Below are 22,720 nucleotides of genomic sequence, written 5' to 3' on the forward strand. Positions count from 1 at the left end.
GGACCAGATTCCCGTGAATCGATCTGCCCATTAAGGGGTATCCCCATCTCCAAGATCCTATCCCAATATGTAATAGATGTAATAATAATAATAATAATATTAGCAAATACCTCCAATTAGAAATGTAGTATAGTTCTTCTGATTAGCCATGTCGCTTACCCCATGTGCAGGGCATTGCAGTAGCTTAGGTATCCATGGTTAGAACCACAAGCAACCAACTGTCACTATATCAGTGGTCATAACCATGGATACCTAAGCTGCAGCAATGCCCTGCACATGAGGAAAGACACGGTGAATCAGAAGAACAATACATTTTTAATTGGAGGTATTTGCTAACATTATTACACCTATTACATATTGGGAAAGGATCTTTGAGCTAGAAATACCCTTTTAACTGTCAAGTCAAAAGATTGCAAAAAAATAAAATAAAAAAAACCCCTTCAAAAATCATGTCCGATATAAAATACTTTTCAAAAAAAACCCCAATTCCTTAAGCGGATTTGTATAGAAATCGATGTCTGATTTGTCTGCCTCCAATTAATTCTGTATGAACATAAAAAAAAAAAAACCCTCTTCAAATATTCTTAAAATAATCTTAGTTATTTTTGGAAATGAAAAAAAAAAAATGAATTTGGACATAAGAATAGCTTTTTTTACCCATAGAATCAATAGGAATCTTATTCAAAAGAGTATTGCATGTGTTATTTTTATGTGGTTTTTGGAGCAAAATCTGCTTTAAAATCCTCGACCAAAAAATCCTAATGTAAAACTACTCTCTGACGCTGATCGGTATCGGCTGATTTGGCCAGAAGATCACCAAATCTATGGACAGCTTTCAGTTGCTGCCTTCAAAGGGTACAGCGCCCCCACGTCCATTAATCTGCTATTACACGCCATGTGCAAATAAAATGAACCGTGTAGGGACGGCTCACAGCAAACATACAAAAAGTTTCTCTTAGGATTTCAGACGTGGTCGATTTCCCTTTATCATTCCCCCCCCATAAAACCATATGGAGCGTCGTAGACATCGTGCTAATCTAGGGACTCATTTGTACAAATCGTAAACCAAAAGTGGAGAAAAAAAAAGGTATGGTGGGGTCCTGACTCCCTCCACCACTCCCCTCCTGAAGCTAAGAGAAAGATCAGGCTGATGGATTTCAACATGCCCAATCCTTTTCCGCTCAGGGGAGATAAGCTGCTGACAGATGTTTCTGGCCTCGGCTTACTCTCCTATCATTATGATAAATATTACTGGAAGAGACGACATCTACTTCCCGCTATAGCCTCAGAGCAGTGCCTTACTGTCCGTGGACTAGTCCGTGGCAGAGATTACCCATAATTCATTCCTACATAAAGGTTATATAATATGGTGACATACAGTAATGACGTGACACCTAAGGCCGAACCAAGCAGTGGCCAGAAGTGACGCACTATTCATAAAACCTACACAAAGTGCTACATGCCAAGTCAGTGGTCTGTGCCTGGTGGTCTTATACTACAAGTACCAGCATGCCATGAAAGCAATACATTCTCATAGACTTGTCGCTTTGAGACAATACAGAGGAAGTGTATGTGGGGGGGAAAAAAAGTGTTGTTTTTTTTTCCCTGGAAATAGCGCCACTCTGGTACACAGGCTATGCTTGGTATTGCAGCTCAGCTTCATTTAGGTTACATGGATAAGAGTGGTGCTAGTTTAGAAAAAAAAAAAGTACTGTCACTAATCTATGAACTGCAGCATTTTTTAACGTCTTTGTATATATTGGAAATTACATCGGCTGTCCTCCGCCCGGAGGGTCGGCTTGTCCGCCTTCCTGTTTCTAACCTGAATAGGCTGCAATTCATCCGGATTGTCGCTGTGCTGCCTTTCTGATACAAAAGAGGTTGATTTAGTGCCTCTGTAATGGGAGGTCAGGTTGAGTAAAACATCACGGCTTTGTTCCAAAAGCAGCGCCACCGCTGTGCACAGGCAGAGTGTGGTACTGCAGCTTAGATCTGCACCGCCACAGCTGTACCCAGGTTATGAATGGTACTGTACCGCCACAGATGTGGATAGGCCGGGTGTGGTAATGCAGATTAGATCTGCAGCGCCACAACTGTGCACAGGCCATGTGTGGTACTGCAGCTTAGACCTGCAGTGCCACAGCTGTGCAGAGGCTGTGTGTGGTACTGCAGCTTAGAACTTCAGCACCACAGCTATGCAAAGGTTATGAGTGGTACTGCAGCTTAGATCTGCAGTGCCACAGCTGTGCACAGGCCATGTGTGGTACTGCAGTGCCACAGCTGTGGATAGGCCGTGTGTGGTACTGCAGCTTAGACCTGCAGCACCACAGCTGTGCACAGGCCGTGTCTGATACTGCAGCTTAGATCTTCAGCACCACAGCTGTGCACAGGCCGTTCGTGGTACTGCAGCGCCAAAGCTGTGCATAGGCCGTGTGTGGTACTGCAGCTTAGATGTGCAGCGCCACAGCTGTGCACAGGCCGTTCGTGGTACTGCAGCGCCAAAGCTGTGCATAGGCCGTGTGTGGTACTGCAGCTTAGATGTGCAGCGCCACAGCTGTGCACAGGCTATGTGTGGTACTGCAGCGCCACAGCTGTACATAGGCCGTGTGTGGTACTGCATCTAGATCAGACAAGGCTCATGGACAGGTGTGTGCCCCTGCTGGTTTTTCTTTCCTGCAAACCCCTTTAGTCGCAGGTTGCAGAGCACTGCGCTGCTCAGGGGTTAGGTCAGTGTGATATCACATGCATGTCGAGACGGAAGACAATTTCATATTGCAGGAATCATCTTACAGAATGATGGGAGTTGTAGTATAATTCAATGTGCAAAACTATTCTGTACAAAAACTGTAGCTATAATCTCCAGGCTTCTGTACTTACTGCATAGCGCGACATAACATTTCTTCTTACATATTATAGGGGCTTTATAGTGCTGCTGATCCGTGGGGACGGGGTCCTGAGCCCCTCACCCATCGGTCAAAACTCTGCTCTGACTTAGTGGGCTCCTGCACAGGCGGTGTGCGCGCTCAATGGAAAGGTGGGGTCCGCTGCCTGCTTCAGAGTGCTGTTTCCATCCATCAGTAATGGGGGTCTCAGGACCCAAATCCCCATCGATCGGCAGCATTATAACATATAAAAAAAGTTTTCTTTACATTTCCTAAGGCATAGAAAGTGTGGACAGCTTCATCACTACAACTCTCAGCATTGTCCAAGCATGCTTTCTTGGAAGTTTTAGCTTTGTCGGACTGAGGTGGTACTATGAAAACTGGCAGTGAGACGACGCTGGTCACAGTGTTCCTCCATCTTGTGCGGCGCTACGTTCCTCTGTAGGGAGAAGTGCCTCTCGACAATTTTGAAAAAAAGGCACTTTATATATAAAAAAAAAAAAAAATCGGTATAGCAGTCTAGAGGCGGTATAAAGCTATATACATCTATAAATCTGTATAAATCACACACAGAAGAGAATAGGATTAAGAAAAAAAGATTAACATTTAGCAATATATATATCCTTAAAGGGGACTCCCTGCTGTATTCAATAAATACCCATATGGGGCCACTCTGCTGAAAGAAATTCTCCCTCTATAGCTTTCAAGCAAACGCACACCTCACGTTCAGTGCCGGCCCTAAAGTGCTGCTACGATCAGTTCAGTACTACCTAGCTAGAGGGCACTAGTCGCCCTCACTTCTCAGTCAGACTCCGCTCCGATCCATTAGGTACAAGCTGACTTTATGTTTTCTAGAAAAGGCAATGGTCATACGTGGCAAGAGTGACAAGCCTGTATGATAGTCTCGAGATGAATTCACTATTCTCCGTGCTTCAGAGCTGAAATCTCCCAGCATTCAGTGCACAAATGAACAGTCATCGTATCCAGGACGGGCACAAACAGCATTATAAGAGGACAGCTATGCAAGTACTACAGTATCTGTAGACTCGATGGTTCCCAGAAAAACTGTGAATGCAGCTCTGGGAGTATAATACAGCTTGTAAAGCAGCATAAATTATTTAGCATTTCCAAAAGTGACACATCCCATCTCATAAAAAGAGGCTGAATCACTGGAATATACCATAATATTAGACTCTGGTCTTGAGCAAAGAAGGGACATAATGGTGTCTCAGTGCTGCACAGCAGCGCTCCCGGCCACCCAGCATACAGGAGACTACAGCCGGCCATTGTATACGGCTGTGTTGTGGTTTCCACAATTTGTAGTGGTCGGGAGCGCTGCTGTGAAGGTAATGCAGCACTAAATTATCACTGCATCCCTTTCCTTTTCAGGATTATTAGGGATCCCATTACTGAACCTACCAGGCATTTTTGGCAAAGATGGGAAGATCCTTTTAAACAAATGAATCCAACCAAGGAGTGTCAAAAAATGGCTTATGTTTTTTTAAATAAATCTCCCCTAACATTTTTTTTTTACTGCGATTTTCTAAGATCGTGGGTTTTTTTTTGCTGCAGTGTTCAAAAATCATGGCACCAAAGATCAGCGGTTTTACTACAATTTTAAAAATATAAATAGGCTCCTAATGGTTTCCGCAGGGAGAAAGGGTTAAATAGCGGCACCACCTTCACCCTGGACCTCAGTCAATTAAAGGATCGTCGTCGTCCTGGAACCGCAGCCGCGCAAACTGTCGTGCGGAGGGCATCTTCTTCTTCAGCAGCATTATTATCACGCAGCTAATGGAGGCCAGGACCAGGATGCCGCCCAAGACGATGCCGATGGCCTCCGGGACCTGGATGCACCACTTGTCGGTCAGCAGGCAGTTGGTGTTGGACAGGGAGCCGTTGTTGGCTTCGGCCTTCAGCCCGAGGATGTGGCACATCATGGGATAGATGTCCACGCTGTTGATGGTGCTCATCTTCACTCCCCTGTGGAAGGCGGGTCCGTGGGCGGCCAGGAAAGGGTGCATGCTCCGCAGGCTGTTGTTATAGCCGTGATTTCCCGCTGCAAGGTAAAAATAATAATAATAATCATTGGGAAAAATCTCATCACGTTTTTGAATGAACATTGTTTGTGGAGGAAAACAAAAGACAAGCAAAATACCCATATAACTGGAAGTAAATGGATAAAATCGCCAGTGCATAAAAATAATGATAAATAATAAAGGGTATTTAGTCAACATAATTTTGATCAAAATAATGTAAAAGCCATCCCGCAACGTCACGGTAACCCTTATGGGACAGTCCTAACTCTAATATTAAAACCTTACCATTTGTCAAGTGACATACATATGGATAAGGGCAGAGAGACTGAACCCCTAGTAGAAGCATAGACCTGTGAAGCAGAATGAACCTTTCAGCTCAGACAAAGGGCGGCCACTCCCGTATATGCACTGAAGCACACTAAACTACAAAGAAAAAACCTGGGAGTCTGAACTGAAACATAAATTGATGTGCATGCAAAATGTAAATGCATGTTCACGCAAGGCCACTAGACAGAGAAAAACCAAAGGCAAGCAAAATACCCAAATAGCTGGAAGTAAATGGATAAATCGCACAGTGCAAAAAATATGATAAATAATAAAGGGTATTTAGTTAACATAATTTTGTTTGTGGAGGGTCACTTATTTTTTTACTGCCTATGCACAGTGCTTTGGGGAACTCCGCCATTTGCACTCATCAGCCCGGAAGCTGCACATGGGACATACTTGGAAGTTCCAACATGACAACGATCCAAAACACAAGGCCAAGTCGACCTGTCATTGGCTACAGCAGAACAAAGTGAAGGTTCTGGAGTGGTCATCTCAGTCTCCTGACCTCAGTATCATTGAGCCACTCTGGGGAGATCTCAAGCGCGCAGTTCATGCTATGCAGCCCAGGAATTTACAGGAACTGGAGGCTTTTTGCCATGAAGAATAGGCAGCTTTACCATCTGAGAAAATAAAGAACCTCATCCACAACTACCACAAAAGACTTCAAGCTGTCATTGATATTAAAGGGGGCAATACACGGTATTAGGAACAGGGGTACGTAAATTTTTGATCGGAGTCATTTGGATGTTTTTGGCTGTCATTAAGATTTAAAAAGAGAAAACACAGTAGTCTTACAATAAATGACTTCACCCAACCAATAACCAAGAGTGGAGAAAAAGGTTTTTTGTTATTATTCATATTCTCTGAAACAAGGCCAAGAAAGGAAAAATTCTGCCGGGGTATGTAAACTTTGGAGCACAACTGTATATAGAAAAAGAAACAAACAGACAAAAAGCCCACCACTCAACTGATGAGAGAAGAAAAAAAGTTATGGGTCTCAAAAATATGGTGGCACAAACCAAGAATTTTTTTTTTTTTTTAAAACGTCTTCATTTCATTTTCTCCACTTAAAAGAAGAAAAAAAAAATCTATGCAAGTCTGGCATCGGTATACTCACACTAACCTGGAAAATACTTACCATAGAATTAATGCCATAAAAGCCTCCTCAAAAATACATGGCGGAACTGTATTTTTTGTTTTTTAAAAACTTTACCGCACGTGGATTTTTTTCCATTTTAAATGTTACAATGAATGGTGCGCAAAACTACAAATTTGTCCCGCAAAAAAAAAAAAAAAATCCTAATACAGCTGTGTGAACAGAGAAATAAATAAAATAAAAAAAGTTATGGCTCTGGTAAGGAGGAAAAAAAAAACACAAAAGGGCAAAGAAAAAAACAAAACAAAAACCCGAAAAATTTTTTTAAAAAAGAAAATAAAAAAACAAAAAAAAAGAAATCGCCCGATCCACAAGGGATTGGAGGTGTATGCAATATCTGAGCCATAATTACAGAGGCACAGGTCACGACTTACATGCTACTTCAGCGGATGCGTTCTGCACGATGGTCCAGCCCTCATCGGCCACCAGGATTATGGGCTGGATGCGGCTGTTCTTCTTGTAGTGGTACTCATCCGGGATGTCTTCTTTCAGGTAGACCTTCATGTGATGGCTGCAGTTCTTCAGCAGGTTGTAGACCTCATTCGTATCACCTTTAAGAGGCAAAATGGCTGCAACGGGAGTCTGATCCACCAAGGTGTAGTTTCCTCGGCCGATACATTCATCCAGCATAATGACTCTGTCCTTGGAGCACTGGGTCATTCCATGGTCACTGGTGATTATCACATTCACCGTATCCCAAAGCTTGGCCTCCTTCAGCTTGGCCACCAAGTGTCCTATGTAACCGTCCACCGTCTTCAACACGTCTTTCATATTTTCTTTGTCTTCGGGTCCGTACTTGTGTCCGCTCTTGTCGGGTTCATGAAAATACAAAGTTGCGAAGTTGATGGGGTCATTAGCCCGGGTGAACCAGGTGGTGATGTTAGCCACCCGTTCCTCAAAGCTCACTAACATATCGTAGGGTAGGAAGTTGTCAACAGTGATGTTCTGGATTTGCACGTCAGACCCCGGCCACATGGCGGAGCCACTCCTCCGTCCTGCACGCTGGTTTGTCACCCAGATAGGGGTAGCTTCGTTCCACCAAACCGGGTTGGTCTTGGAGCTCATGTTGCCCACATTGAAGATCTGATTAGTGTTCTTGTCATACATGGAGTTGGCCACAATCCCGTGGCTCTCAGCATATAGACCAGTCACGATGGAATAATGATTGGGGAAGGTCTTCGTGATGAAGACGTTCTTGACTTCTCTCACCAGGACGCCATCATCGATAAACTCCTGCAAGCTGGGCAGCGAGTAGTTCAATAAATAGTCAGCTCTGAATCCATCAAAAGACACAAGGATCAGCCGGGGGTAAGCCGTGTTACCGGACGGTTCTCCGGAGCACATGGCAATGCCATGCAGCAGGGTGAGCACCAGCACCAAGAAATGCATCCTGAATATCCTTCTGGAGAACAGTATCTGAAAGAAAACAGGAAATCACAGGTTATAAAGATACAGGAACAAAATGTGGAATCTGTTCTCAATGACCAATTTATCCGAAGTACGAATCAGAATTGCTTAGATTGTACTCATCCAATCCATACAGATTCTAGACGCCTAGATTACACCCAATCCATACAGATTCTAGACGCCCAAATTACAACCAAACCATACAGATTCTAGATGCCCAGATTACACCCAATCCATACAGATTCTAGACGCCCAAATTACACCCAATCCATACAGATTCTAGACGCCTAGCTCTTACCCATTCCATACAGATTCTAGACGCCCAGCTCACCCATTCCATACAGATTCTAGATGCCCAGCTCACCCATTCCATACAGATTCTAGATGCCCAGATTACACCCAATCCATACAGATTCTAGACACCCAAATTACAACCAAACCATACAGATTCTAGATGCCCAGATTACACCCAATCCATACAGATTCTAGACGCCCAAATTACACCCAATCCATACAGATTCTAGACGCCCAAATTACAACCAAACCATACAGATTCTAGACGCCCAAATTACACCCAATCCATACAGATTCTAGACGCCTAGATTACACCCAATCCATACAGATTCTAGACACCCAAATTACAACCAAACCATACAGATTCTAGATGCCCAGATTACACCCAATCCATACAGATTCTAGACGCCCAAATTACACCCAATCCATACAGATTCTAGACGCCCAAATTACAACCAAACCATACAGATTCTAGACGCCCAAATTACACCCAATCCATACAGATTCTAGACGCCTAGCTCTTACCCATTCCATACAGATTCTAGACGCCCAGCTCACCCATTCCATACAGATTCTAGATGCCCAGCTCACCCATTCCATACAGATTCTAGATGCCCAGATTACACCCAATCCATACAGATTCTAGACGCCCAGCTCACCCATTCCATACAGATTCTAGATGCCCAGCTCACCCATTCCATACAGATTCTAGATGCCCAGCTCACCCATTCCATACAGATTCTAGATGCCCAGCTCACCCATTCCATACAGATTCTAGATGCCCAGCTCACCCATTCCATACAGATTCTAGATGCCCAGCTCACCCATTCCATACAGATTCTAGACGCCCAGCTCACCCATTCCATACAGATTCTAGATGCCCAGCTCACCCATTCCATACAGATTCTAGATGCCCAGATTACACCCAATCCATACAGATTCTAGACGCCCAGCTCACCCAATCCATACAGATTCTAGACGCCCAGCTCACCCATTCCATACAGATTCTAGACGCCCAGCTCACCCATTCCATACAGATTCTAGACGCCCAGCTCACCCATTCCATACAGATTCTAGACGCCCGGCTCACCCATTCCATACAGATTCTAGACGCCCAGCTCTTACCCATTCCATACAGATTCTAGACGCCCAGCTCACCCATTCCATACAGATTCTAGACGCCCAGCTCACCCAATCCATACAGATTCTAGACGCTCAGATTACACCCATTCCATGCAGATTCTAGACGCCCAGATTACACCCAATCCATACAGATTCCAGACGCCCAGATTACACCCATTCCATGCAGATTCTAGACGCCCAGATTACACCCATTCCATGCAGATTCTAGACGCCCATATTACACCCATTCCATGCAGATTCTAGACGCCCAGATTACACCCAATCCATACAGATTCTAGACGCCCAGCTCACCCATTCCATACAGATTCTAGACGTCCGGCTCACCCATTCCATACAGATTCTAGACGTCCGGCTCACCCATTCCATACAGATTCTAGACGCCCGGCTCACCCACTCCATACAGATTCTAGACGCCCAGCTCTTACCCATTCCATACAGATTCTAGATGCCCAGCTCACCCACTCCATACAGATTCTAGACGCCCGGCTCACCCATTCCATGCAGATTCTAGACGCCCAGATTACACCCAATCCATACAGATTCCAGACGCCCAGATTACACCCATTCCATGCAGATTCTAGACGCCCAGATTACACCCATTCCATGCAGATTCCAGACGCCCATATTACACCCATTCCATGCAGATTCTAGACGCCCAGATTACACCCAATCCATACAGATTCTAGACGCCCGGCTCACCCACTCCATACAGATTCTAGACGCCCAGCTCTTACCCATTCCATACAGATTCTAGATGCCCGGCTCACCCACTCCATACAGATTCTAGACGCCCGGCTCACCCATTCCATGCAGATTCTAGACGCCCGGCTCACCCATTCCATACAGATTCTAGACGCCCGGCTCACCCATTCCATACAGATTCTAGACGTCAGGCTCACCCATTCCATACAGATTCTAGACGCCCAGCTCACCCATTCTATACAGATTCTAGACGCCCAGCTCACCCATTCCATACAGATTCTAGACGTCCGGCTCACCCATTCCATACAGATTCTAGACGCCCAGCTCACCCATTCCATACAGATTCTAGACGCCCGGCTCACCCATTCCATACAGATTCTAGACGCCCGGCTCACCCATTCCATACAGATTCTAGATACCCAGCTCACCCATTCCATACAGAATCTAGATGCCCAGCTCACCCATTCCATACAGATTCTAGACGCCCAGCTCTTACCCATTCCATACAGATTCTAGACGCCCAGCTCTTACCCATTCCATACAGATTCTAGACGTCCGGCTCACCCATTCCATACAGATTCTAGACGCCCAGATTACACCCATTCCATGCAGATTCTAGACGCCCAGATTACACCCAATCCATACAGATTCCAGACGCCCAGATTACACCCATTCCATGCAGATTCTAGACGCCCAGATTACACCCATTCCATGCAGATTCCAGACGCCCATATTACACCCATTCCATGCAGATTCTAGACGCCCAGCTCTTACCCATTCCATACAGATTCTAGATGCCCGGCTCACCCACTCCATACAGATTCTAGATGCCCGGCTCACCCATTCCATACAGATTCTAGACGTCCGGCTCACCCATTCCATACAGATTCTAGACGCCCAGCTCTTACCCATTCCATACAGATTCTAGATGCCCGGCTCACCCACTCCATACAGATTCTAGACGCCCGGCTCACCCATTCCATACAGATTCTAGACGTCCGGCTCACCCATTCCATACAGATTCTAGACGTCCGGCTCACCCATTCCATACAGATTCTAGACACCCGTCTCTTACCCATTCCATACAGATTCTAGATGCCCAGCTCACCCACTCCATACAGATTCTAGATGCCCGGCTCACCCACTCCATACAGATTCTAGATGCCCGGCTCACCCATTCCATACCTAGTCTAGATGAGAAGATCACACAAACGTTACATCCAGTATATACCCATTTTAGCTACGCAATCTGCACATTACTCAGCTCCCACTCATTATACACTATTTCTAGATTCCCAGCTTACATTCATTTCATAAGTAACTATAACTCCCCACTAATACAACAACTCTCAGCAACAGCTGACAGTCACAAGCCATGCTGGGAGTCTGACTACAGCTGGAAAGACACTGGTTACAGACTACTACTGTGCAGAATGAGAATTAATGGGAAAAGAGTTTTAAAAGAGTTAAAACCTCTTTTACAGCCGGACCATAAACCCCTGATAAGTAACAATCTGCTGCTATTACCATCCAGTTATGTTGTGTCTAAAGAGCCTGAAGACCAACAAACCGGACGATCAGGAGTAACATTCTGCACTTGCTGTTAAATGAAAACTTATAACAAGAAATTCCAGTTTACAACATGACAGAACCAGTATAAGAACCAGTACAAGACAGTGACATTAATCAACGTAATTAGGAAACAAAAACGACCTAATGTTAAATTTATTTTGTTTGACAGGAGGAGGAGGTGAGCTGTGACATCATCTATTGTGAATGGTGGATCCTGTGTTATATACTGTATATAGAGGTGTTATCAGTCATTGTACAGGAGGAAGAGGTGAGCTGTGACATCACCTATTGCGAATGGTGGATCCTGTATTATCTACTGTATATAGAGGTGTTATCAGTCATTGTACAGGAGGAGGAGGTGAGCTGTGACATCACCTATTGTGAATGGTGGATCCTGTATTATCTACTGTATATAGAGGTGTTATCAGTCATTATACAGGAGGAGGAGGTAAGCTGTGACATCTATTGTGTATGGTGGATCCTGTGTTATCAGTCAGTGTACATGAGGAGGAGGAGGTGAGCTATGACATCACAGGTGGATCCTGTGTAATCTACTGTATATAGAGGTGTTATCAGTCCTTGTACAGGAGGTGAGCTGTGACATCACCTATTGTGAGTGGTGGATCATGTGTTATCTACAATATATAGAGGTATTATCAGTCATTGTAGTCCTGTCTGTAATGATAATGAGACTGCTGAAAACTGTTTTCTACAGAAGAGCTAAGAGTCTTAGTGTGCGGTCTAGTGGCCAGAGTGAAAATTGCAAAATTTCTGTCTTTTCTTTATTTCATAGATAATATAGTAATATTGCTGTGACCTCACTGCTGTTCTTGCAAAATATTATAATCATATTCCAAATCTGGCACCACAGCCTCCCAGAAGAATGGAGAATGTTAGAGCAACGACCGAGTAACCTTTCCAAGCAGGTCCATCATTATGAAATGCAATGGGAAGTTTGGATGAGCTCATATAGAAGGTATTTTACACCACACCCCGAAAACCACTCTGACAGCACCGCGCCTCGTCATGTCACCAACAGCTCCAAAGCGCTGACCTATAACCTCTGTTAAAAGGTCTACCCATCCGTCTCCAGGTACAAGAAGTTAGCGACCACCAGAAGTTAGAAAGCAACAAGCGCACATCTGGCGCCAACTAGCAGAAAGCGACGAGCGCACATCCGGCTCCAACTAGCAGAAAGCGACGAGCGCACATCCGGCGCCAACTACCAGAAAGCAACGAGAGCACATCCGACGCCAACTACCAGAAAGCAACGAGCGCACAACCGGCACTAACTACCAGAAAGCAGTGAGCGCACATCCGGCGCCAAATACCAGAAAACAACGAGCGCACATCCGGCGCCAACTACCAGAAAGCAGTGAGCGCACATCTGGCGCCAACTACCAGAAAGCAGTGAGCGCACATCTGGCGCCAACTACCAGAAAGCAGTGAGCGCAAATCCGGTGCCAACTACCAGAAAGCAGTGCGCGCACATCCGGTCCCAACTGCTAGAGAGCGATGAGCGCACATTCGGTCCCAACTATCAGAAAGCGATGAGCTCACATCCGGTCCCAACTGCCAGAGAGCGATAAGCGCACATCCGGTGCCAACTACCAGAAAGCAGTGAGCGCACATCCGGTCCCAACTGCTAGAGAGCGATGAGCGCACATCCGGTGCCAACTACCAGAAAGCTGTGAGCGCACATCCGGTCCCAACTGCTAGAGAGCGATGAGCGCACATCCGATGCCAACTACCAGAAAGCAATGAGCATATCCGCCATATACTTGGTGGCACCTAATGTACCTGTTACGAGGCTCTGCTACGTTCCTGTCGTCTACCTACTTCCTGCTGTTGATTTCCAGACTCGCATCTCATTAAAGCCTTTGTTCAGGTGTTGAAAAGAGGAAGCTCGGCTTTACCACAATAATCCGGTTCAGCACAGCATTTACATAGAGACACGGGCAATACGGAGCGCTGGATATACAAGGTGACGGTAGTGACACAGCAGGGAAGAACAGTCTTCCCCATATGATGGATGAGCAATGCGGCCACAATTCCCACAATGCACTGCTCTCTGGTAAAGGGAACCCGGCGGAATTCTGCATTTAGCTTTGGATGCGAATGGAGAAGAAAATGCCACAAAGACCATTCAATGCAGATATTAACTGTAAAATCCCATTTATGACCCCCAACTGAAGTGATCTGACTATTAGCCAGAAACTACTTGTAAATACAATTCGGGGCATTTACAATCACTCGGAATAGACTTCTCCCTGGATGTCTGCACCTTCTCCTGGTGTGAGCCGCACCTGAATAATATAGGAGGTTGTTATTCAGGTCCAAGGTCCAGTAAAGGGAAGGTGAGAATGACTTACAGTTAGGTTCAGAAATATTTTGGCAGTGACCCAAGTTTTGGCATTTTCACTGTTTACCAAAACGTATTCAAGATACAGTTATATAATCAATCTGGGCTTAGAGTGCAGACTCTCAGCTTTAATTTGAGGGTATTCACATCTTAATTGGAGTAAGGGTTCAGGAATTATAGCTCTTTAATATGGGGCTGACTCTTTTTAAAGGGATCAAAAGTAATTGGACAATTATCTGAAAAGTTCTTCAATGGGTTGTATGGGCTTTTCCCTCATTATTTGATCATCAATTAAGCAGGTAAAAAGGTCTGGAGCTGATGCTGGGTGCAGCATTTGCATTTGGAAGAAAGCGACGAGCGCACATCCGGCGCCAACTAGCAGAAGGCGACGAGCGCACATCCAGCGCCAACTAGCAGAAAGCGACGAGCGCACATCCGGCGCCAACTAGCAGAAAGCGACGAGCGCACATCCGGCGCCAACTAGCAGAAAGCGACGAGCGCACATCCGGCGCCAACTAGCAGAAAGCGACGAGCGCACATCCGGCGCCAACTAGCAGAAAGCGACGAGCGCACATCCGGCGCCAACTAGCAGAAAGCGACGAGCGCACATCCGGCGCCAACTAGCAGAAAGCGACGAGCGCACATCCGGCGCCAACTAGCAGAAAGCGACGAGCGCACATCCGGCACCAACTACCAGAAGCAGTGAGCGCACATCCGGCCCCAACTACCAGAAAGCGATGAGCGCACATCCGGTCCGTGTGCGCCAACTACCAGAAATCAGTGAGCACACATCCGGCGCCAACTACCAGAATGCGACGAGCACACATCCGGCGCCAACTACCAGAAAGCGACGAGTTCACATCTGGCCCCAACTACCAGAAAGCAGTAAGCGCACATCCGGCCCCAACTACCATAAAGCAGTGAGCGCACATCCGGCCCCAACTACCATAAAGCAGTGAGCGCACATCCGGCCCCAACTACCATAAAGCAGTGAGCGCACATCCGGTACCAACTGCTGGAGAGTGATGAGAGCACATCCGGTCCCAACTATCAGAAAGCGATGAGCGCACATCCGGTCCAAACTACCAAAAAGCGATGAGCGCACATCCGGTCCCAACTGCCAGAGAGCGATGAGCGCACATCCGGTGCCAACTACCAGAAAGCAGTGAGCGCACATCCGGTCCTAATGCCAGAGAGCGATGAGCGCACATCCGGTGCCAACTACCAGAAAGCAGTGAGCGCACATCCGGTCCCAACTACCAGAAAGCAGTGAGCGCACATCCGGTCCTAACTGCCAGAGAGCGATGAGCGCACATCCGGTGCCAACTACCAGAAAGCAGTGAGCGCACATCCGGTCCCAACTGCTAGAGAGCGATGAGCGCACATCCGGTGCCAACTCGCATCTCATTAAAGCCTTTGTTCAGGTGTTGAAAAGAGGAAGCTCGGCTTTACCACAATAATCCGGTTCAGCACAGCATTTACATAGAGACACGGGCAGTACGGAGCGCAGGATATACAAGGTGATGGTAGTGACACAGCAGGGAAGAACAGTCTTCCCCATATGATGGATGAACAATGCGGCCACAATTTCCACAATGCACTTCTCTCTGGTAAAGGGAACCCGGCGGAATTCAGAATTTAGCTTTGGATTCGAATGGAGAAGAAAATGCCACAAATAAAGACCATTCAATGCAGATATTAACTGTAAAATCACATTTATGACCCCCAACTGAAGTGATCTGACTATTAGCCAGAAACTACTTGTAAATACAATTCGGGGCATTTACAATCACTCGGAATAGACTTCTCCCTGGATGTCTGCACCTTCTCCTGGTGTGAGCCGCACCTGAATAATATAGGAGGTTGTTATTCAGGTCCAAGGTCCAGTAAAGGGAAGGTGAGAATGACTTACAGTTAGGTTCAGAAATATTTTGGCAGTGACCCAAGTTTTGGCATTTTCACTGTTTACCAAAACGTATTCAAGATACAGTTATATAATCAATCTGGGCTTAGAGTGCAGACTCTCAGCTTTAATTTGAGGGTATTCACATCTTAATTGGAGTAAGGGTTCAGGAATTATAGCTCTTTAATATGGGGCTGACTCTTTTTAAAGGGATCAAAAGTAATTGGACAATTATCTGAAAAGTTCTTCAATGGGTTGTATGGGCTTTTCCCTCATTATTTGATCATCAATTAAGCAGGTAAAAAGGTCTGGAGCTGATGCTGGGTGCAGCATTTGCATTTGGAAGAAAGCGACGAGCGCACATCCGGCGCCAACTAGCAGAAGGCGACGAGCGCACATCCAGCGCCAACTAGCAGAAAGCGACGAGCGCACATCCGGCGCCAACTAGCAGAAAGCGACGAGCGCACATCCGGCGCCAACTAGCAGAAAGCGACGAGCGCACATCCGGCGCCAACTAGCAGAAAGCGACGAGCGCACATCCGGCGCCAACTAGCAGAAAGCGACGAGCGCACATCCGGCGCCAACTAGCAGAAAGCGACGAGCGCACATCCGGCGCCAACTAGCAGAAAGCGACGAGCGCACATCCGGCGCCAACTAGCAGAAAGCGACGAGCGCACATCCGGCACCAACTACCAGAAGCAGTGAGCGCACATCCGGCCCCAACTACCAGAAAGCGATGAGCGCACATCCGGTCCGTGTGCGCCAACTACCAGAAATCAGTGAGCACACATCCGGCGCCAACTACCAGAATGCGACGAGCACACATCCGGCGCCAACTACCAGAAAGCGACGAGTTCACATCTGGCCCCAACTACCAGAAAGCAGTAAGCGCACATCCGGCCCCAACTACCATAAAGCAGTGAGCGCACATCCGGCCCCAACTACCATAAAGCAGTGAGCGCACCTCCGGCCCCAACTACCATAAAGCAGTGAGCGCACATCCGGTACCAACTGCTGGAGAGTGATGAGAGCACATCCGGTCCCAACTATCAGAAAGCGATGAGCGCACATCCGGTCCAAACTACCAAAAAGCGATGAGCGCACATCCGGTCCCAACTGCCAGAGAGCGATGAGCGCACATCCGGTGCCAACTACCAGAAAGCAGTGAGCGCACATCCGGTCCTAATGCCAGAGAGCGATGAGCGCACATCCGGTGCCAACTACCAGAAAGCAGTGAGCGCACATCCGGTCCCAACTACCAGAAAGCAGTGAGCGCACATCCGGTCCTAACTGCCAGAGAGCGATGAGCGCACATCCGGTGCCAACTACCAGAAAGCAGTGAGCGCACATCCGGTCCCAACTGCTAGAGAGCGATGAGCGCACATCCGGTGCCAACTCGCATCTCATTAAAGCCTTTGTTCAGGTGTTGAAAAGAGGAAGCTCGGCTTTACCACAATAATCCGGTTCAGCACAGCATTTACATAGAGACACGGGCAGTACGGAGCGCAGGATATACAAGGTGATGGTAGTGACACAGCAGGGAAGAACAGTCTTCCCCATATGATGGATGAACAATGCGGCCACAATTTCCACAATGCACTTCTCTCTGGTAAAGGGAACCCGGCGGAATTCAGAATTTAGCTTTGGATTCGAATGGAGAAGAAAATGCCACAAATAAAGACCATTCAATGCAGATATTAACTGTAAAATCACATTTATGACCCCCAACTGAAGTGATCTGACTATTAGCCAGAAACTGCTTGTAAATACAATTTGGGGCATTTACAACCACTCGGAATAGACTTCTCCCTGGATGTCTGCACCTTCTCCTGGTGTGAGCCGCACCTGAATAATATAGGAGGTTGTTATTCAGGTCCAAGGTCCAGTAAAGGGAAGGTGAGAATGACTTACAGTTAGGTTCAGAAATATTTTGGCAGTGACCCAAGTTTTGGCATTTTCACTGTTTACCAAAACGTATTCAAGATACAGTTATATAATCAATCTGGGCTTAGAGTGCAGACTCTCAGCTTTAATTTGAGGGTATTTACATCCTAATTGGAGTAAGGGTTCAGGAATTATAGCTCTTTAATATGGGGCTGACTCTTTTTAAAGGGATCAAAAGTAATTGGACAATTATCTGAAAAGTTCTTCAATGGGTTGTATGGGCTTTTCCCTCATTATTTGATCATCAATTAAGCAGGTAAAAAGGTCTGGAGCTGATGCTGGGTGCAGCATTTGCATTTGGAAGAAAGCGACGAGCGCACATCCGGCGCCAACTAGCAGAAGGCGACGAGCGCACATCCGGCGCCAACTAGCAGAAAGCGACGAGCGCACATCCGGCGCCAACTAGCAGAAAGCGACGAGCGCACATCCGGCACCAACTAGCAGAAAGCGACGAGCGCACATCCGGCGCCAACTAGCAGAAAGCGACGAGCGCACATCCGGCGCCAACTAGCAGAAAGCGACGAGCGCACATCCGGCGCCAACTAGCAGAAGCAGTGAGCGCACATCCGGCCCCAACTACCAGAAAGCGATGAGCGCACATCCGGTCCGTGTGCGCCAACTACCAGAAATCAGTGAGCACACATCCGGCGCCAACTACCAGAATGCGACGAGCACACATCCGGCGCCAACTACCAGAAAGCGACGAGTTCACATCTGGCCCCAACTACCAGAAAGCAGTAAGCGCACATCCGGCCCCAACTACCATAAAGCAGTGAGCGCACATCCGGCCCCAACTACCATAAAGCAGTGAGCGCACATCCGGTACCAACTGCTGGAGAGTGATGAGAGCACATCCGGTCCCAACTATCAGAAAGCGATGAGCGCACATCCGGTCCAAACTACCAAAAAGCGATGAGCGCACATCCGGTCCCAACTGCCAGAGAGCGATGAGCGCACATCCGGTGCCAACTACCAGAAAGCAGTGAGCGCACATCCGGTCCTAATGCCAGAGAGCGATGAGCGCACATCCGGTGCCAACTACCAGAAAGCAGTGAGCGCACATCCGGTCCCAACTACCAGAAAGCAGTGAGCGCACATCCGGTCCTAACTGCCAGAGAGCGATGAGCGCACATCCGGTGCCAACTACCAGAAAGCAGTGAGCGCACATCCGGTCCCAACTGCTAGAGAGCGATGAGCGCACATCCGGTGCCAACTCGCATCTCATTAAAGCCTTTGTTCAGGTGTTGAAAAGAGGAAGCTCGGCTTTACCACAATAATCCGGTTCAGCACAGCATTTACATAGAGACACGGGCAGTACGGAGCGCAGGATATACAAGGTGATGGTAGTGACACAGCAGGGAAGAACAGTCTTCCCCATATGATGGATGAACAATGCGGCCACAATTTCCACAATGCACTTCTCTCTGGTAAAGGGAACCCGGCGGAATTCAGAATTTAGCTTTGGATTCGAATGGAGAAGAAAATGCCACAAATAAAGACCATTCAATGCAGATATTAACTGTAAAATCACATTTATGACCCCCAACTGAAGTGATCTGACTATTAGCCAGAAACTGCTTGTAAATACAATTTGGGGCATTTACAATCACTCGGAATAGACTTCTCCCTGGATGTCTGCACCTTCTCCTGGTGTGAGCCGCACCTGAATAATATAGGAGGTTGTTATTCAGGTCCAAGGTCCAGTAAAGGGAAGGTAAGAATGACTTATAGTTAGGTTCAGAAATATTTTGGCAGTGACCCAAGTTTTGGCATTTTCACTGTTTACCAAAACGTATTCAAGATACAGTTATATAATCAATCTGGGCTTAGAGTGCAGACTCTCAGCTTTAATTTGAGGGTAGTCACATCCTAATTGGAGTAAGGGTTTAGGAATTACTGCTCTTTAATATGGGGCTGACTCTTTTTAAAGGGATCAAAACTAATAAGACAATTATCTGAAAAGTTCTTCAATGGTCTGTATGGGCTTTTTCCTCATTATTTCATCATCAATTAAGCAGGTAAAAAGGTCTGCAGCTGATGCTGGGTGCAGCATTTGCATTTGGAAGCTGTTGCTGTGAACCCACAACATGCAGTCAAAGGAGCTCTCAATGGAAGAGAAACAGACCATCATTAGGCTGGAAAAGAAGGTGAAATCCATCAGAGGGATAGTATAAATGTTAGGAGAGGCCAAATCAACAGTTTGATACATTCTGCAAAAAAAAAAAAAAAGAGTGCACTGGTGAGTTTGGAAGATCTGGACGTCCATGGAAGACAACACTGGTGGATGATCGCAGAATCCTTTCCATGGTGAAGAAAAACCCCTTCACAACATCCACCCATGTGAAGAACACTCCAGGAAGTAGGTGTAACAGTATCTAAGTCTACCATAAAGAGAAGACTTCATGAGAGCAAATACAGAGGGGTCACCGCAAGGTGCAAATCATTAATCAGCCTTAAAAATAGGAAGTCCAGATTAGACTTTGCCAAAAAAAACATCTAAAGAAGCTGCCCAGTTCAAGAAAAATCAAAGTAAGATCAACCTGTACCAGAATGATGGGAGGAGGAGAGTATGGAGAAGGCTTGGAACGTCTCCTGATCCAAAGCACTCCATACCCTCTGTAAATCATTGTGGAGGCAGTGTGATGGTGTGGGCATGCATGGCTTCCAATGGCACCGGGTCACTGGTGTTTACTGATGATGTGACTGAAGGCAGAAACAGCCCGATGATTCCTGTGTGTACAGGGCAAGATTTTCTACTCAGAGTCAACCAAATGCACCAACGTTGATTGGATGGCGCTTCACAGGACAGATTGACAATGACCCAAGCATCCTGTGAAAGCAAAGAATATTCTGCAATGGCCGAGTCATCACCAGATCTCAGTTCATGGAGCAGCATTTCAGAGGCTGAAGACAAAAGGGAGAGAGACCCACAATCATGAAACAACTGAAGTAAAGTTCTAGAAAAGCATCACAGGGGAGGAAACCAGCGTCTGGTGACGTCCATAGCCTCCAGACTTCAGGCCATCATTGCTGCAGAGGATTCTCTACTAAATATTCAAAATGAACATTTTATTTATGGTAAAGTTAATTTGTCCAATTACTTTTGAGCCCCTGCAATGAGGAGGCTTTGTAGAAAATGGCTGCAATTCCTAAATGTTTCTTTGGACGTTGCGCATCGTGGCTCCCGAGCCCCCTCCTCCGCACATTGCGGCTCCCGAGCCCCCTCCTCCGCACATTGCGGCTCCCGAGCCCCCTCCTCCGCACATTGCGGCTCCCGAGCCCCCTCCTCCGCACATTGCGGCTCCCGAGCCCCCTCCTCCGCACATTGCGACTCCCGACCTCCCTCCTCCGCACATTGCGGTTCCCGAGCCCCCTCCTCCGCACATTGCGGCTCCCGACCCCCCTCCTCCGCACATTGCGGCTCCCGACCCCCCTCCTCCGCACATTGCGGCTCCCGACCTCCCTCCTCCGCATATTGCGGCTCCCGACCTCCCTCCTCCGCACATTGCGGCTCCCGACCTCCCTCCTCCGCACATTGCGGCTTCCGACCTACCTCCTCCGCACATTGCGGCTCCCGAGCCCCCTCCTCCGCACATTGCGGCTCCCGACCTCCCTCCTCCGCACATTGCGGCTCCCGACCTCCCTCCTCCGCACATTGCGGCTCCCGACCTCCCTCCTCCGCACATTGCGGCTCCCGACCTCCCTCCTCCGCACATTGCGGCTCCCGACCTCCCCCCTCCGCACATTGCGGCTCCCGACCTCCCTCCCTCCTCCGCACATTGCGGCTCCCGACCTCCCTCCCTCCTCCGCACATTGCGGCTCCCGACCTCCCCCCTCCGCACATTGCGGCTCCCGACCTCCCTCCTCCGCACATCTATGCCATAAATGTCACCAATGGAAACCTAGGCAGAGAATCATCCTCCACAGGCCCCAGCACTTGCTGGGGTTTTCCAGGTGCTGGTCCTACTTTTAAAGGGGCTGTCCACCTTTGGGGTGAATTTTTTTTTTAACTAGAATGCATGTAATTGCAGCTAAAAAACAAATTCTCCAATTCTGTAGTGTATGTGCTGCACTATTTAATGCTAGCTGCAGAATGAATGAACTGAGGATACATCAGTGAGCCTGCTTTGAGGATCTGATGGGAGAGTTTGTAATAACTATTTAACCTGTCTTGTTCTGAGCTCCTCTCAGGAGTAAAGCAACAATTACTAACACTGTCAGCTTTTATATCCCAGCAGTCAGTGTTGGGGAGGGGAGTACAGCTGAGCTGATAGCCCTGTAAGGAGAGCCGCAGATGTGCTGGTAACCAGTGAAAGCTCTGCTGCCACCCCCTCAACGGCTCTACTGTATTGGCCCCCACCCTGACGGCTCGGCAGTGAGACCAGGGTCTGTCATACCATGGGTCACACAGGTGCCACCTGCTATTTTGGGGGTGCGTTCTTCTTCCTCCTGTGTGTTGCCACCTGCTTATGATTGGTCAACCACATGCAGAGAAAAAAGTACACGCCCCCAAAGACAAATCTCTGGTAACGCCCACTTGGGGTATAACATAAATCCTAACCTATAGTCACTATTTGATGAGGTGGCCAGTTTTAACAGATTGAAAATAGTGAAAAGTCCCCTATAAATAAAAACAAAACAGATATACATCCTTAAAGGTGGACAGCCCCTTTAAGGTCCACACTCACTACAGGTGACGTCATGTGACCTTTACCCATGACGCTAACTGAGCAAAAGTCGTTGTGCCGGGTATAGCAGAGCCGAGAGGAAGCGGAGGACATCCCGGCCAGGCGGCCTCCCCTCAGTGCGGTCACTGTCGGCCCCCGTACATACACTGCGTACTCACCCCCGGCGCAGATATCCGCACTCTGTCCGCGGCCTCTGACCTTACTGGGCAGGGCCTCCAGTCGCCAGGAGGAGGAGCCTAGTCCGGTGGCTTCATCTGATTGGCTGAGACGCCCGTGACTGGGCGTTAATGTTTTTGTGTTG

The 22,720-nt window shown here is 47.4% G+C and overlaps 1 protein-coding gene across 4 annotated transcripts; it reads right to left on the minus strand.

Annotated features, from left to right (window-relative positions):
• Nucleotides 1-522: 522 nt before the first annotated feature.
• Nucleotides 523-22,698, minus strand: ENPP4 (ectonucleotide pyrophosphatase/phosphodiesterase 4). Of its 4 annotated transcripts, none has more exons than XM_073673930.1 (3): nt 22,578-22,698; nt 6,779-7,820; nt 523-4,941 (listed from the first exon to the last, which is right to left on the minus strand). In XM_073673930.1, the coding sequence occupies exons 2-3, from the start codon at nt 7,791-7,793 to the stop codon at nt 4,577-4,579; spliced, it is 1,380 nt and encodes a 459-aa protein (XP_073530031.1). In that variant the 5' UTR covers nt 7,794-7,820; nt 22,578-22,698; the 3' UTR covers nt 523-4,576. The 4 variants fall into 4 exon arrangements, with proteins under 4 accessions (XP_073530031.1, XP_073530032.1, XP_073530029.1 ...); XM_073673931.1 differs by lacking the exon at nt 22,578-22,698 and adding an exon at nt 22,446-22,564; XM_073673928.1 differs by lacking the exon at nt 22,578-22,698 and adding an exon at nt 22,420-22,541.
• Between the last annotated feature and the right edge of the window lie 22 nt (nt 22,699-22,720).

This window comes from Phyllobates terribilis, unplaced genomic scaffold (genome assembly GCF_046119375.1).
Source record: "Phyllobates terribilis strain yellow unplaced genomic scaffold, ASM4611937v1 Scaffold_3__8_contigs__length_932513732, whole genome shotgun sequence".
NCBI classification, from domain to species: domain Eukaryota; kingdom Metazoa; phylum Chordata; class Amphibia; order Anura; family Dendrobatidae; genus Phyllobates; species Phyllobates terribilis.